The 13,867-nt window shown below is 38.0% G+C and overlaps 1 protein-coding gene across 9 annotated transcripts in view; it reads left to right on the forward strand.

The window, feature by feature from the left end:
• FAM169A (family with sequence similarity 169 member A) overlaps nucleotides 1-13,867 on the forward strand; it is a 71,068-nt gene that overhangs the window by 37,003 nt on the left and 20,198 nt on the right. For all 9 annotated transcript variants that reach the window (XM_061129528.1, XM_061129527.1, XM_061129531.1 and 6 more), the window contains 2 exons: nucleotides 9,122-9,301; nucleotides 13,279-13,407. In XM_061129528.1, coding sequence (XP_060985511.1) covers nucleotides 9,122-9,301; nucleotides 13,279-13,407 — 309 coding nt within the window. The remainder of the gene's footprint in view (nucleotides 1-9,121; nucleotides 9,302-13,278; nucleotides 13,408-13,867) is intronic.

Below are 13,867 nucleotides of genomic sequence, written 5' to 3' on the forward strand. Positions count from 1 at the left end.
AAATGTGATATAAAATAATAACTATTGATAGTATATACTGTTTTTGTTGTTCAGTTGCTCAGTCATGTCTGACTCTTGGCGACCACATGGACTGCAGCATACCAGGCTTCCCTGTCCTTCACCATCTCCCGGAGCTTGCTCAAACTCATGTCCATTGAGTCGGTGATGCCATCCAACCATCTCATCCTCTCTTGTCCCCTTCTCCTCCTGCCTTCAATCTTTGCCAGCATCAGGGTTTTTAACTACATTGAAGTGAGGTGCCCAGCTGCGATTCCTACTGCTGTGGGTGTAGAGGCATTTGGACCTTTAGCTGTTCCAGTGGCCCATCTAATGGAGTATGAGAGTTGTGAAAAATAACGAAATTATAAATTCTGTTTTAAGCCAGTACATTTGGGGATGGTTTGTGAGGCAGTAATAGGTAACTGAAGGATTGTGAGTCAGAAAGTCATCCACTACCCAGAAACAACTATGTGGCATTGTTATTTAAAAATGAAACTTTTTAATGTTAAGCTTTCCAGATTTGGTTTATTGTAACAGCTCACGTTACCTTAACTGATTTACAAAGCATGAAGACTATAATGAGAATACCTCTCTAGTAGTATATGACGAGATCTCATGTAAAGATATCTAATAGCATTATTTCCTTAGGATTCACTTTATGATGTGTGTCTGTGGAGACAGTCACACACTGGTGGCTTCATAAGGTATTAAGGCAGGTTTTATAAAGGTGAGAAGAGACAAATTCCTGGTTAGACAAAGAAATGGTGACTCCATGAAAAGAGAGAGTCATTCAATTGTGACAGAATAGTTAGTTGTTCTTGAATTTGATACATAGATCCTGAATGGTATTGTGAAAATTTATTCATTTACTCAGAAGTTATTTGTATTTGCTATATTGATATGGAAGGAAAAAGGGAAGGGGAGGAGGGTGAATAGGAGAAAGAGCAAGCAGCAGAAATTGAGAGATAGTAATAAAATGTTTGCAAACTCTATCCTCATGGAGCTTACATTTAAGAGAAGGAGATAGCAATGGATAGACAACCGATATGCTCTCAGGTGCTATGAAGGAAAACTAGATTAAAAGAATAGAATGTTGGTACTATTTTAAATAGATGTACTATTTAAATAGACTAGTCAAGGCAAGCATCTCTGAAGGAAGTGAGGGAACAATGAGGGAAGAACTTCTTTTGAAGTTTCCAGAGAAGAGGTTTTTAGAGGTCTGAATTTCGTTTTGGGTGATAGGAATCTGGTGGAGGATTTTGAACATGGAAGTAACACAATCTGGTTAGCCTTCTATGAAAGTAGCTGAGTTGTGTGGAAAACCAGAAAGAGAGATGGCAGGGTTAAGAGTGAAGTTAGTTAAGAGGCTGTTGCAGAAAACTCTGGTGAGAGGTGAAGAAAGGGGTAGAAGTCTTCATAATTAAGATAAATTATGAAGTCATTGCTGCAGTGTTTCTAATAGATTATGCATGGGCTGTGAAGGAAGATACAAGGATGAGAGCTCAGATTTTGCTCTGAGCCCCTGGTAGAATGATGATGAGATTTCCGGAAAAATTAGAAAACAGGAAAAGGAGCAGGTTTGGGGAGTATATGAAAAATCTGATTATAAACAATTTATTAGAGTCACATGTACAAATTTGTTGTTCCGTTTACATTTTTAAGCTTTATTAAGGTTCATTTACATGCTGTACAATTTACCCATTGTCGTTGTTCAGTTGCTCCATCTGGTCTGACTCTTTGCGACCCCATGGCCTGCAGGACACCAGGCTTCCCTGACCTTTACCGTCTCCCGGAGCTTGCTCAAATTCTTACCTATTGAGTCGGTAATACCATCCGACAATCTTGTCCTCTGTCATCCCCTTCTCCTCCTGCCTTCAATCTTTCCCAGCTTCAGGGTCTTTTCTAGTGAGTCGGCTCTTTGCATCAGGTGGCCAAAGTATGGAGCTTCAGCGTCAGTCCTTCCAATGAATGAATATTCAGGGTTGATTTCTACGGTTGATTGACTGGTTTGATCTCCTTGCAGTGCAAGGGACTCTCAAGAGTCTTCTCCAACACCACAGTTCAAGAGCATCAGTTCTTCGACGCTCAGCCTTCTTTATTGTCCAACTCTGACATCCATACATGACTGCTGGAAAAACCATAGCTTTGAATATGCAGACCTCTGTCTGCAAAGTAATGTCTCTGCTTTTTAATACTGTGTAGGTTTGTCATAGCTGTTCTTCAAGGAGCAGGTGTCTTTTAATTTCATGGCTGCTGTCACTGTCTACAGTGATTTTGGAGCCCAAGAAAATAAAATCTGTCACTATTTCTATTGTTTCCCCATCTGTTTGCCATGAAGTGATGGGACCTGATGCCATGATCTTGGTTTTTTGAATGTTGGGTTTTAAGCCAGCTTTTTCACTCTCTTCTTTCACTCTCATCAAGAGGCTCTTTAGTTCCTCTTCACTTTCTCCCATAAGGTGGTGTCATCTGCACATCTGAGGTTACTGATATTTCTCCCAGCAATCTTGATTCCAGCTTGTGCTTTATCCGGCCCGGCATTTCTCATGATGCACGCTGAATAGAAGTTAAATAAGCAGGGTGACAATATACAGCCTTGACGTACTCCTTTCTCGATTTGAAACCAGTCTGTTCCATGTCCGATTTTAACTGTTGCTTCTTGACCTGCCTACAGGTTTCTCAGGAGGCCGGTAAGTTGGTCTGGTGTTCCCATCGCTATTTTTATCTGTCTTCTTGACTATAGCCAACATGGTAGGTGTGAAGTGGCATGGCCCTGTCATTTTGACTCACATTTACTAAATGGCTAAGGATGTTGAGCGTCTTTTCACGTGTGTTTTTTTCATTTTTGTGTCTTCTTCGAGATAGTTGTTCAAATCCTTTACCCGTTTTTAAATTGAGTTGTCTATTTTTTTCCTTTTTTTCCCCTTCTCGCTTTATTGTGGTTAACTTACAAAAAGTTAACCATGTTGAAAGTTTAGTTTGTTATGTTTTTGACTTACGTATACAGCTGTGATACTATCACTACAATCAAGAGAGTAAACAGATCTCTTATTCCCAAAAGTTTCTTTGTGCCTCTTTGTAACGATCCTTCCTTCCTCAATTTGTCCTCAAGGAAACACTTATCTGCTGTCTGTTATTATATATTAGCCTGCTTTCTAGATTTTTATAAATTAGAATCATATAGTACCTTGTTTTTTGGTCTGAGTTTTCTTTCAGTATGATTTTTTTGAGGGCCATCCTGTTATAATTCACATATCATTGAGTTTACCCTTCAGTGATTTTCAGCATGTTCACAGAGTCGTGCAACCATCAGTACTGTCTAATTCAAAAATATCTTCATCACCTCAAGAATTCCTATACCCTTTAGCTGCCACTTCTTATTTCCTTTATCTTGGAATTCCTGGAAGCCACTAATCTCCTTTCTGTCTAGATTATCTATCTTAAAATATGTTTTTAAATCTTATTTTATTGTGGTAAGAACACTTAACAGAAGATCTACTGTCTTCACAGATTTTTAACTATAGATTACAATATTGTTGACTATAGATGTAGTGTTATGAAAAGCACATCTGTAGAACTTGGCATTACTGAAACTTTAAATCCATTGACAACTGCCCAGTTTTCTCTCACTCTGCCCTTGACACCCGTTGTTCTGCTCTCTGCTTCTGTGAATTTGACTGTTTAAAATGTCTCATATAATTGGAATCATGAAGTGTTTGTCCTGTGGCTGACTTACTTCACTTAGCATAATGTCCTCAAGGTTCATCCATTTTGTTGTATATTGCAGATTCACATTTTTTTGAAGCTGTAGGTATGTATCCTATACACACACACACACCACCCCCTCCCATATTTTCTTTATCCATTCATTCATCAATGGACCTTTAGGTTGTTACCACACCTTGGCTATTGTTAATAATGCTGCAGTGAACATTGAATTGCTAATCTCTTTGAGATACTGGTTTCAGTTATTTTGGACTTATACCCAGGAGTGGGATAGCTGGATCTGTGATAGTTCTATCTGTAATACTTTGAGGAACCTCTGTGCTTTTTTTCATAGTGGCTACACCATTTTGCATTCCCAATAATAGAATACAAGTGTTCCAGTTTTCCATATCCTTGTTAGCATTTGTTGTCTTTTGTTTTGCTGGTAGCAATCCTGATACGTATGAGGTGATACCTTATTTGATTTGCTGTTACCCTGATGATTTGAGACATTGAACATGTTTTATATACCTGTTGGCCATTTGTATGTCTTTGGAGAAATGTCTGTTAAATCCTTAGCTCATTTTTAAGTTGGGTTTTATTTATCTTTTTATTAGTGAGTTGTTAAGCATTTTTCATATATTCTAGATAGAAGTCCCATATCAAATACATAATTTGAAAGGATTTTCTCTCATTTTGTGGATTGTCTTTTTACTTTCTTGTTGATGTCCTTTGAAGCACTAGTTTTTATAAAGTCCAGTTATCTTTTTATGTGTCACTTTTGCTTTTGGTATTATAGCTAAGAAGACTTTTCCTGATCTAAGGTGATGAAGATTTACTGCTGTGTTTTATGCTAAGATTCTTGTAGTTTTAGCACTTAAAGTTATGTTTATGTTCCATTTGCAGTTAATTTTTGTATGTGGTCTAAAAAAGCAGAGTGGAGCCCAACATCATTCTTTTGCATATGTGGATATCCATTTGGCCCACCCCCATTCATTTTAAAAAGACTGTTGTGTTTCCAGAGAAATGCCTTGGGACTCCTGTCAAAAATCAGTTGACCAAAAATAAGAGGTTTTGTTTCTGCAGCTTCTATTCTGTTGATTGCTATTTATTCTTGTGCCAGTACTACACTGGCTTGATTACGGTAGCTTTGTAACTTTTAAAATGGGAAGTCTTTAAATTGGGAGTCTTCCAACTTTGCTCTTCTTTGTTAAGATTATTTGGGTCATTTGTGTTTTTTTGCATTTCCATATGAGTTTTAGGATTACTTTGTCAATTTCTGCAAAAAATCCAGCTGGAATTTTGAACCTATGGGTCGTTTGGGGTGTGTTGACACCAGTGTTGTCTTCTGAATCATGAACAATGGGATGTCTTTCCAGTTATTTAACTGTTCTTTAATTCCTTTGGTTTTTTGAAAAATTAATTACTTAGTTTTGGCTGTGATGGGTCTTCACTGCATCCCAGGGGCTCTTTGTTGCTGTGCATGGGCTTTCTCTAGTTGGGGTGAGCGGGGGGCTACTCTCTAGTTGTGGTGTGCGGGCTTCTCATTGCAGTGACCTCTGTTTGCAGAGCAGGGATTCAAGAGTGCTTTAGTGGGCTTTAGTAGTTGTGGAATATGGCCTTAGTTGCTCTGCGGCATGTGGGATGTTCCCTAACCAGGGAAGGAATCTGTGTCCTCTGCATTTGATTTGCTGTTACCCTGATGTGTAACCCCTGGACCACCAGGGAGGTCCCTAATTTCTTTTAAATGTTTGTAGTTTTCAGTTTTGTATTCTTGCCAAATTTATTCCTGAGTATTTTATTATTTGGTGATGCTCTTGTTAGTGGAATTGTTTTCTTAATTTCATTTAAAGATTGTTCCTTGCTGGTGTCTAGAAATACAATTGAATTTTTTTTTTTTTGGCCACTCTGCAAGGCACGTGAGGGTGTAGATCCTAGTTTCCCAACCAGGGGTCAAACCCACGCACCCTGTAGTGGATGCCCGAGGTGTTAAGCACTGCACTGCCAGGGAAGTCCTTAATTGATTTTTGTATATTGATCTTATATCCTATAATCTTGCTGAACTTAATAAACTACCAGTTTTAATAATTCTTTAGTGAATTTCTTAAGATGAAAATCTTAAGGTCTATATACAAGAAGGTTTTATTTCTTTCTTTCTAGGTGCTTTTCATTTCCTTTTCTTGCCTAATTGCCCTGCTAGAACCTCCTTAAGATACTAAATAAAAGTGGTGAGAATTTTTTATCCTGTTCTTGATCTTAGGGAAAAATATCTGGTCTTTCACCATTAAGTGTGGTTTTTATTAGCTGCGGGGTTTTTCATAGATCCCTTTATCAGACTGAAGACCTTGAGTATTTTTATCATGAATGTGTTGGATTTTGTCTAATGCCTTTTCTCTGTAGTTGGAGATGACTGTGTGTTTTTTGTTGTATTTACATTTATATGAGCTCTTCCATTCATCCTGGAGTAAGTTTCATGCATTACAGAAATAAAAGATTGTGATCATAAGCATTTGAATAAATGTTAGAAACCGTGAGAGTAGGTGAGATTACCTAGAGAGAGCATATAGAAAAAGGTTGCCAAAGGTGAAATTCTGAGGAGTATAAATATCCAAGCTGCCTCTTGTGCAATGCTAAATTAAATTTCATTTCAACTAGATTTTTAATGAAAAGTTCATCTAAGGTTGTAGGGTTTTTTTTTCCCTTTACTAATCACTAAATAATTTTGCTGTTGATGTGTCTGAAGAATCTCTGGTAACTTGGGAAGTTTTTCTGCCCTTTATTTAATTTCTCTTATATCTGGGTAGAAGCTGATAGAAATATAAAAATAAGAATTTAAGGTGTAGTCACAAGAAGATAATTAGCATGGTTTTTTGAAATGAATATGTACATGGTGAGTAAGTAGAACTTTAGACTTTGTGAAAATTGTTAGTTCCATAAATTGACCTTGTTAACACTATTAGCTGCTAGACTCTACCTTTTCTCTATTTAAAGGAATGTTTGTGTAAAGATAGAAAAAAATCAATTTGTGGGAAATTTACTTCATATATTTGATATTCTGAGACATGTACAAGAGTAAAAGCAATAGATCTTCAGTGTTACAAACTAGACATGATTCTCTTCTCATTTTTGCTTTGTTCTTTGAATTAATGTTACTTTTAAAGTAATGTCTCTTGATTTCTTTATCACTTCTAGCAGTTACTATGTGAGAACCCTAATTTTAAGACATTAAAAAAGCTAGTCACAGTAGCTTGTTGGTGAGGCTACCCGTTAGACTAGTAAAAATTTTATGTATTTATTTTGAATTTATTGGGTATAATTGATAAGTTGAGTTATGATTTGATACGCATTGCAAAATATTCACCATAATCATTACATTAATTGCCTAACATGGTTGCCTTTTTCTTTCTTCCTTCTTTTCTCTTATATGTATAATGTGTGTGTGTGTGTGTGTAATTTTATTTACTCTTGTCTGTGTTGTGCCTTTGTTGCTATGCAGGGTCTCCTCGAGTTGCAGCGAGCAGGGGTGCTCTCTGGTTGGGGTGTGCGGGCTTCTCATTGTGTGCTTCTCTTGTTGCAGAGCACGGGCTCTAGGGTGCTCAGGGTTAACTAGCTGTGGCTTCCTGGCTCTAGAACACAAGCGCTATAGTTCCTGCACTGGGCTCAGCTGCTCCATGGCATGTGAGATCTTCCTGGACCAGGGATCGAACCCCTGTCGCCTGCATTGGGTCCCCCCCTCCCTGCGCCCTTGCATTGGGTTTTACATACACATATTTACAACTGAGCCACCAAAGAAGCCCTCTTCCTTTCTTTTTTGAGGTGCTAATGCTTAAGATCTACTTTTTTTTTTCTTTTTTTTTTGGTTTGCGTACTCGGTTCTGTCCAGCTCTTTTCTACTCCATGTACTGTAGCCTGCCAGGCTCCTCTGTCATGGAAGTTTTTAGACAAGAATACTGGAGTGGGTTGCCCTTTCCTCCTCCAGGAGATCTTCCCTACCCAGAGATCAAACCCAAGTCTCCTGTGGCTCCCGCATTGGCAGGTGGATTCCTTGTCACTGAGCCACCTGGGAAGCCTGAGATCTACCTTTTTAATAAATTTAATGTGTATAAAGCAGCATTGTTAATTACAGCCACTGTGTAAGGCATTTGGACCCTTCCTGGTGTCCTAACTGAAGAACAGCGGTTCAGATCTAAGTATGTAACAGCGAGTCACCTGTTTTGAATTTTAATTAGTTGTCTTATTGTGTGTGCTTAGTCGATCAGTCGTGTCTGACTCTTTGTGACCCCATGGACTGTATAGCCCACTGGGCTTCTCTGTCCATGGCGATTCTCCAGGCAAGAATCCTGGAGTGGATAATCTCTTGCAGAGATTATTGCAAAAAGTTATTGAAGTTCTCCAGTTTAATAATAAGTAATTCATTATTTGGTTGAACTTAAAAAGCCTTGCTATATTGACCATCTCATCAAATTATGTGATTGGTTAAAAGTTAATTTGTGAAAGGTTTGGTGCTTGAAAATTGGTTTCTTTCTTGAACTACATCATTGTAAGTATCCAAAATCACATGAATAATATAACTGAGAATAATTGTTTTACTTGAAGTACTAAAAGAGTAGAATAACGACTGATAGCTAACTTAGAAAGTGGGATACTCCACCATGATGTCCCCTTCTTATAAACTATCTTAAGATACATTATAGAAGCTTATACATCTGTTTGATGGGTCAAAACCCAAATCAGGGTTCTCAAAAGACAAATCAGTGTAACTCTGTAATATAATAAGGGGAGGCATATTTAGTTACTACTACAAACATTTCTCCTATTAAACCTTAAATGTACAGGATAGTTTAAAAAGTGTATTCACAGAGGAAAGATTGCTGACTTAGCTGTTTCTAAAACCAATGTTTCCATTTAGTCCTAATCCATAGTCCTTAAAAATTTGGAGAACTAATTCACTTCTTTGCCGTCATTAAGTAGATAAAAATGAAACTGTACTCACTAGGGAAAAAGTAAAGGGGAAAGATGAATATTCACGTATTAAGGTTGGAATTAGATACTTTGTGTACTTATGCAATCACCAAATGCTCTTTAAATTTTAATAGTTGATGAGCTTTGAAGTTGTACAGGTCTATGGACAGAGACATATATTCAAGCATACAGTTCATCAAATGGTAACAGTTAATTTGCATGAGATACTGTTAGCAGCTGTAAAATATGCAGTTCTTCTCATCATCTCAGGTATACATTGTGATATGTAATAGCTGGAAAGCATTTTATATTGTAAATTTTATGCATTGATTTAACATTCGTGATGTAAGAAAAAAATAACCAATTTCAGATTTAACTCATGTTCTCTAAATATATATACCTACATGGTCTTTTAAATGTGAAAAATTGTTGGATTTCTGTTTTATGACTGCAGGAAGCACATGTGCCTCGTTTCTTACCCAAAACTACCAACTGCCAGTTCTGGATACAATGTTTGTAAGAAAGAAATATCGAGGCAGAGACTGTGGGCTTCACATGCTGGAGGACTTTGTTGACTCCTTTACAGAAGAGGCACTTGGCTTGCGGTATCCCCTGACCTCGCTCATGTACATAGGTAATTGGATTAAGTTTTTAGAACGTTAAACTTGTCTCAGTGTCATTTCGGACTTGTTTCTGCACTTAAACGTGTGTATGTCAGTATTAAATAAATTACATTCTTGACTCTCCAGGGTCAAGAGAGTCTATGTGCCCTTACCTCACATAAATGGCATTTTGCAAATGTGCCCTTAACCTCACGTGAATGACATTTTGAGGGTATGGTAGCTTTTTTAAAGAAATTGAAATAGAATTCACATATCATTAAATCCACCCGCATAAAGTGTACAGTTCAGTGGTTTTATTATTTCACAACTTACAACCATAACCACTATCTGATTTTGGAACATTCTCAACATCCCCAAAAGCTCTGTACCAGTTAGCAGTCACCCTTTCATTCCTCCATTCCTTCATCCCCTAGCAACCAACAACTGATCTGTTTTCTGTGTCTATGGATTTACCTATTCTGGAGATTTCATATAAATGTAATTGTGTGATATATTGTAAGTTCTTTGTGTCTAACTTCTTTCATTTTGCATAAATGTTTTCAAGGTTCATCCATGTTGTAGTCTGACTCAGTGCTTCATTTTTTTTTTTAATGGCTGAGAAATATTCTGTTGTGTGGATATGCCATCATCAGTTGATAGACTTGGATTGTTTCCACTTTTTAGATATTAGGAATAATGCTACTGTGAACATTTGTGCAGTTTTTGTGTGACCATTGCTCTGGTGTATATCTAGGTGTGGATGAAATAGCTTGGTCATAACCTTGCCAAACTGTTCTGCAAGCAACTGCACCATTTTACATTCTCGTAAACATTGTATGAGGGTTGTAGTTTCTCTACATCCTCACCAATGTGTACTATTATTTGTCCTTTTAATTTTTTAAGTTTTGATCACACTGCAAGGCTTATGGGATCTTAGTTGCCTGATGGGATTGAACCCTCACTCTTAGCAGTGAAAGCGCAGAGTCCTAACCACTGGACTGCTGGAAAATTCCCATTATTTGTGTTTTTTACTATAGCCCTCTCAGTGGATGTGGAGTGGCATCTCATTGTCTTGATGTGCATTTGGTGTTGAACATATTTTCATGTGCTTATTAGTCATATATGTATCATCTTTGGAAAAATGTATACTTAGATCCTTTAGCCATTCTTTCTTTGGGTTATTTGTTATTTGTCTGTGGTAGGTTTTTTTTTTGGTCGTGCTGCAACACATGTGGGAACTCATTTCCCTGACCAAGGATCAGACCCTCACCCCTCGTGTCAGAGGTGCAGAGTCTTAACCACTGGACCCCCAGGGGAGTCCCTGTGGTAGCTTTTTAAATTAAAAAATTCATATATACAAAAAAAAGTAGGCGGTAACAAAATACTCATGTATCGTCCAGCATGTAGCATCCCTGAGAAGTGGATTTTTGCCAATGTAGTTGTACTCCTGTCCTATCCAATTAGCTTATTCCCTCCCTTCCTTGAAATAAGCACTGTAGGGCACGGAGTTAGAGAAGGCGAGGTTCAGGAAAAGAAGGAGACCAGCCCTGTACGGGAACAGGTCACCTTTAATGAGGCGAGAAGGGGCAGCGGTCAGATTAGTGAGCTGCTGCGCCACCCCAAGAAAGAGTAAGTATACACAGGCATGTATGTGGAAATCTACTGTCTTAAGGGGGCCTGTTCTCCAAGGTTCTTCAGAGTAGTTCTCTCTTAAACGGCTGGGGCAAGGAATTCTGGAGATGGGCCAGAGGCTGGACAGTCTGGGAGCTGGACAAATCAACCTTAATGTCCATTTTTTTTCTTCGGGTGAGAGAGTTCTTTGTTTTGCATAGAATGGTAGGGAGGACCCAGAGGGGAGTTTAACTCCAGGCTATTTTGAGCAGTGTAACTTTGCTTCAAGCACTGTCCTTAATTTGGCATTTCTTTTCCCCATGCATTTATTATACACACACACACACACACACACAGTCCAACAGTGTCATGTTTTTTTAATCATCTTTTTCGTGTGTGGCTTTGTTGGGTTTTAGTTGCATTGGGTGGGCTCTTTAGCTGTGGCATGTGGGCTTAGTTGCCCCAAGGCATGTGGGATCTTGGTTCTCCAACCGGGGATCACACCCGAGTGCCCTGCATTGGAGGACGTATTCTTGACCACTGGACCACCGGGAAGTCTTGGTGTCATACTGTTTTACATGTTTAAGGACTTCAGGGAATTCCCTGGTCATCCAGTGGTTAGGACTCTGCTTTCTGTGCCAAAGCCCTAAATGCAGTCCTTGAAAATCAATTAAAAAAAAAAACTTTATATAAATAATATGTACTGTATGAATTCTGCAGTTTGCTTTTTCTACTCATCTTTAATTTATTCCTATGGATTCATGTAGCTCAATTTACTCTTTTTTTAATGCTGTTTCTATTGTGTGGATGTATTTTGTTGTTGTGTTTTAAAAGCCATTAGTGGATTTATATTTGTATTTGTATGAAGCCTGTAGTACTGCTCTTTTCTTAATGAAGTAAGATTTGATACTGAAGAGTGATTTGTGTGAAAACTTTTATAGTATATAATTTACCATTGATTTTAATCTAGCATCAGATATTCACTGAAAAGATATTTTTGTTCTAAGTTTCTTCTCCCTTTTTAATGTCAAAAATCCAGAAAACAAAAACCAAGCATTGCATGCTCATCTTGATTCACAGTTTCTCTCTAGGCCCGTACATGAGAGTGGAGTGAGTCCTGTATGCCCTGGGTAATCTGAACATGGATTTTCCTCTTAAAGTCTTAATTATTGCTTCACTAAATTTGGGGAGGGATGCAACACATCTCGGAGAAGGCAGTGGCACCCCACTCCAGTACTCTTGCCTGGAAAATCCCATGGACAGACGAGCCTGGTGGGCTGCAGTCCATGGGGTCTCAAAGAGTCAGACACGACTGAGCGACTTGACTTTCACTTTTCACTTTCATGCATTGGAGAAGGAAATGGCAACCCACTCCAGTGTTCTTACCTGGAGAATCTCAGGGACGGGGGAGCCTGGTGGGCTGCCGTCTACGGAGTTGCACAGAGTCGGCCACGACTGAAGCGACTTAGCCGCAGCAGCAGCAAACACATCTACTGTAGGCAGAGTCTCTTATTACTTACCCTTTTTAAGGATTCTAATGATAAATAAATTGAATCCTAAATGAACTACAGGTGCTTATGTATTATGTAATGCATCCTCTACTATTTTAGTTATTTTAATTGAGACAGAGTGGCCTACTGGTTTTCTCCAGCTTTTCACTTCCTGATAGGTGTGGGAACTACAACCAAAGAACCTGAGAAATATTGTCAAATATATGGGGGAAAAGTGAGCAAATGGTATCCTGGTGTCCACATATTAAGTGTCCAGATTAACACATGTTAAGGTTTTGCCATATTTTCATTTATTTTCACTTATTTTAAGAGATTTAAACTAGATGGAGACTTAAACAAGATGTAGATACAGTTGATGTTCTCTTTGAACCCGGCCCTAATCCCATCCCCCTTTCACCTTTTCCTCCCCAGAAATAATTGTGTTCCTCAAGTTGTGTGTATCCTTCCTGCCCATGGTTTCACACTTAAGTCTCTGTCTATACACACTATAAAACATTATTTTGTGTGCTTATTTTAAAATTTTTTAAGTTTTTAAAAAAATAATTTCACTTATTTTTTATGTATTCATATTTACAGAATTACTTTAGATTTTCACACTTCCCAAAATATAGATATAATTTAAAAAGCACAGAAGTTCTCCTCATTTACCCTATTAGAGGTCTTGCCTGAAAACTGGGTTCACGTCTTGATGAGTTTTGAGCCAAAAGACACAGCCAAACCAAAGAGTAGGTTTGCAGTTGCATTAGGTGAGGGGAACTCAGGCATCTTTCCCAGAGCAGTGTCCCCTAAACAGTTTTTTGGTGATAAAATACACATTACACAGCATTTTAGCTGTTCATTCCAATTGATTGCTGGGATTTCTAGAAAAGTTTCAATGTGTTTTTCAGCTTGCAACCAGTACTTTGAAAAATATCCAGGAGACCATGAACTCCTTTGGGAAGTTGAAGGTGTTGGACACTGGCACCAGAGAATACCAATCACCAGAGCATTGCAAAGAGAAACACTTAAAATTACAGGTAAGACTGTTTTCAGTTTGGACATAAGGCTACTGTAAAAGCATTGCCTAATGATGGTCTTATAGTCCAGAATAGTCCAATGTGTTATAATATGATCTCTCTAGTAATAGGCCTTCTTTTCTAAAGTTTGCATTTTTGTTATATTTAAACATTTGTGTCATTATTAGTAAGAAGACCTAGAATAGCCCTATAGAATATAGCTCAGTAGTCCAGTAGAAATTGGTGGGCAAGAAATGAACACAGATTACTCAGCACAGAATAGGCATCAGGGGATCAAAGGTAGTACTCAGTCTTATGAAGTTTCTAAATAACAGATAAACTATTTAAAACTCTTTTAAAGTTTCATTGTAAGATACTGGTGAAGGGATATCCCACATCCGAATATTTAACACCCTTCTTTAGGGCTTTTGTAAAAATCCATACAAAGAATGTGACAATTAAAACCAAATACTAACTGGGT

This window comes from Dama dama, chromosome 25, assembly GCF_033118175.1.
Source record: "Dama dama isolate Ldn47 chromosome 25, ASM3311817v1, whole genome shotgun sequence".
NCBI lineage: Eukaryota > Metazoa > Chordata > Mammalia > Artiodactyla > Cervidae > Dama > Dama dama.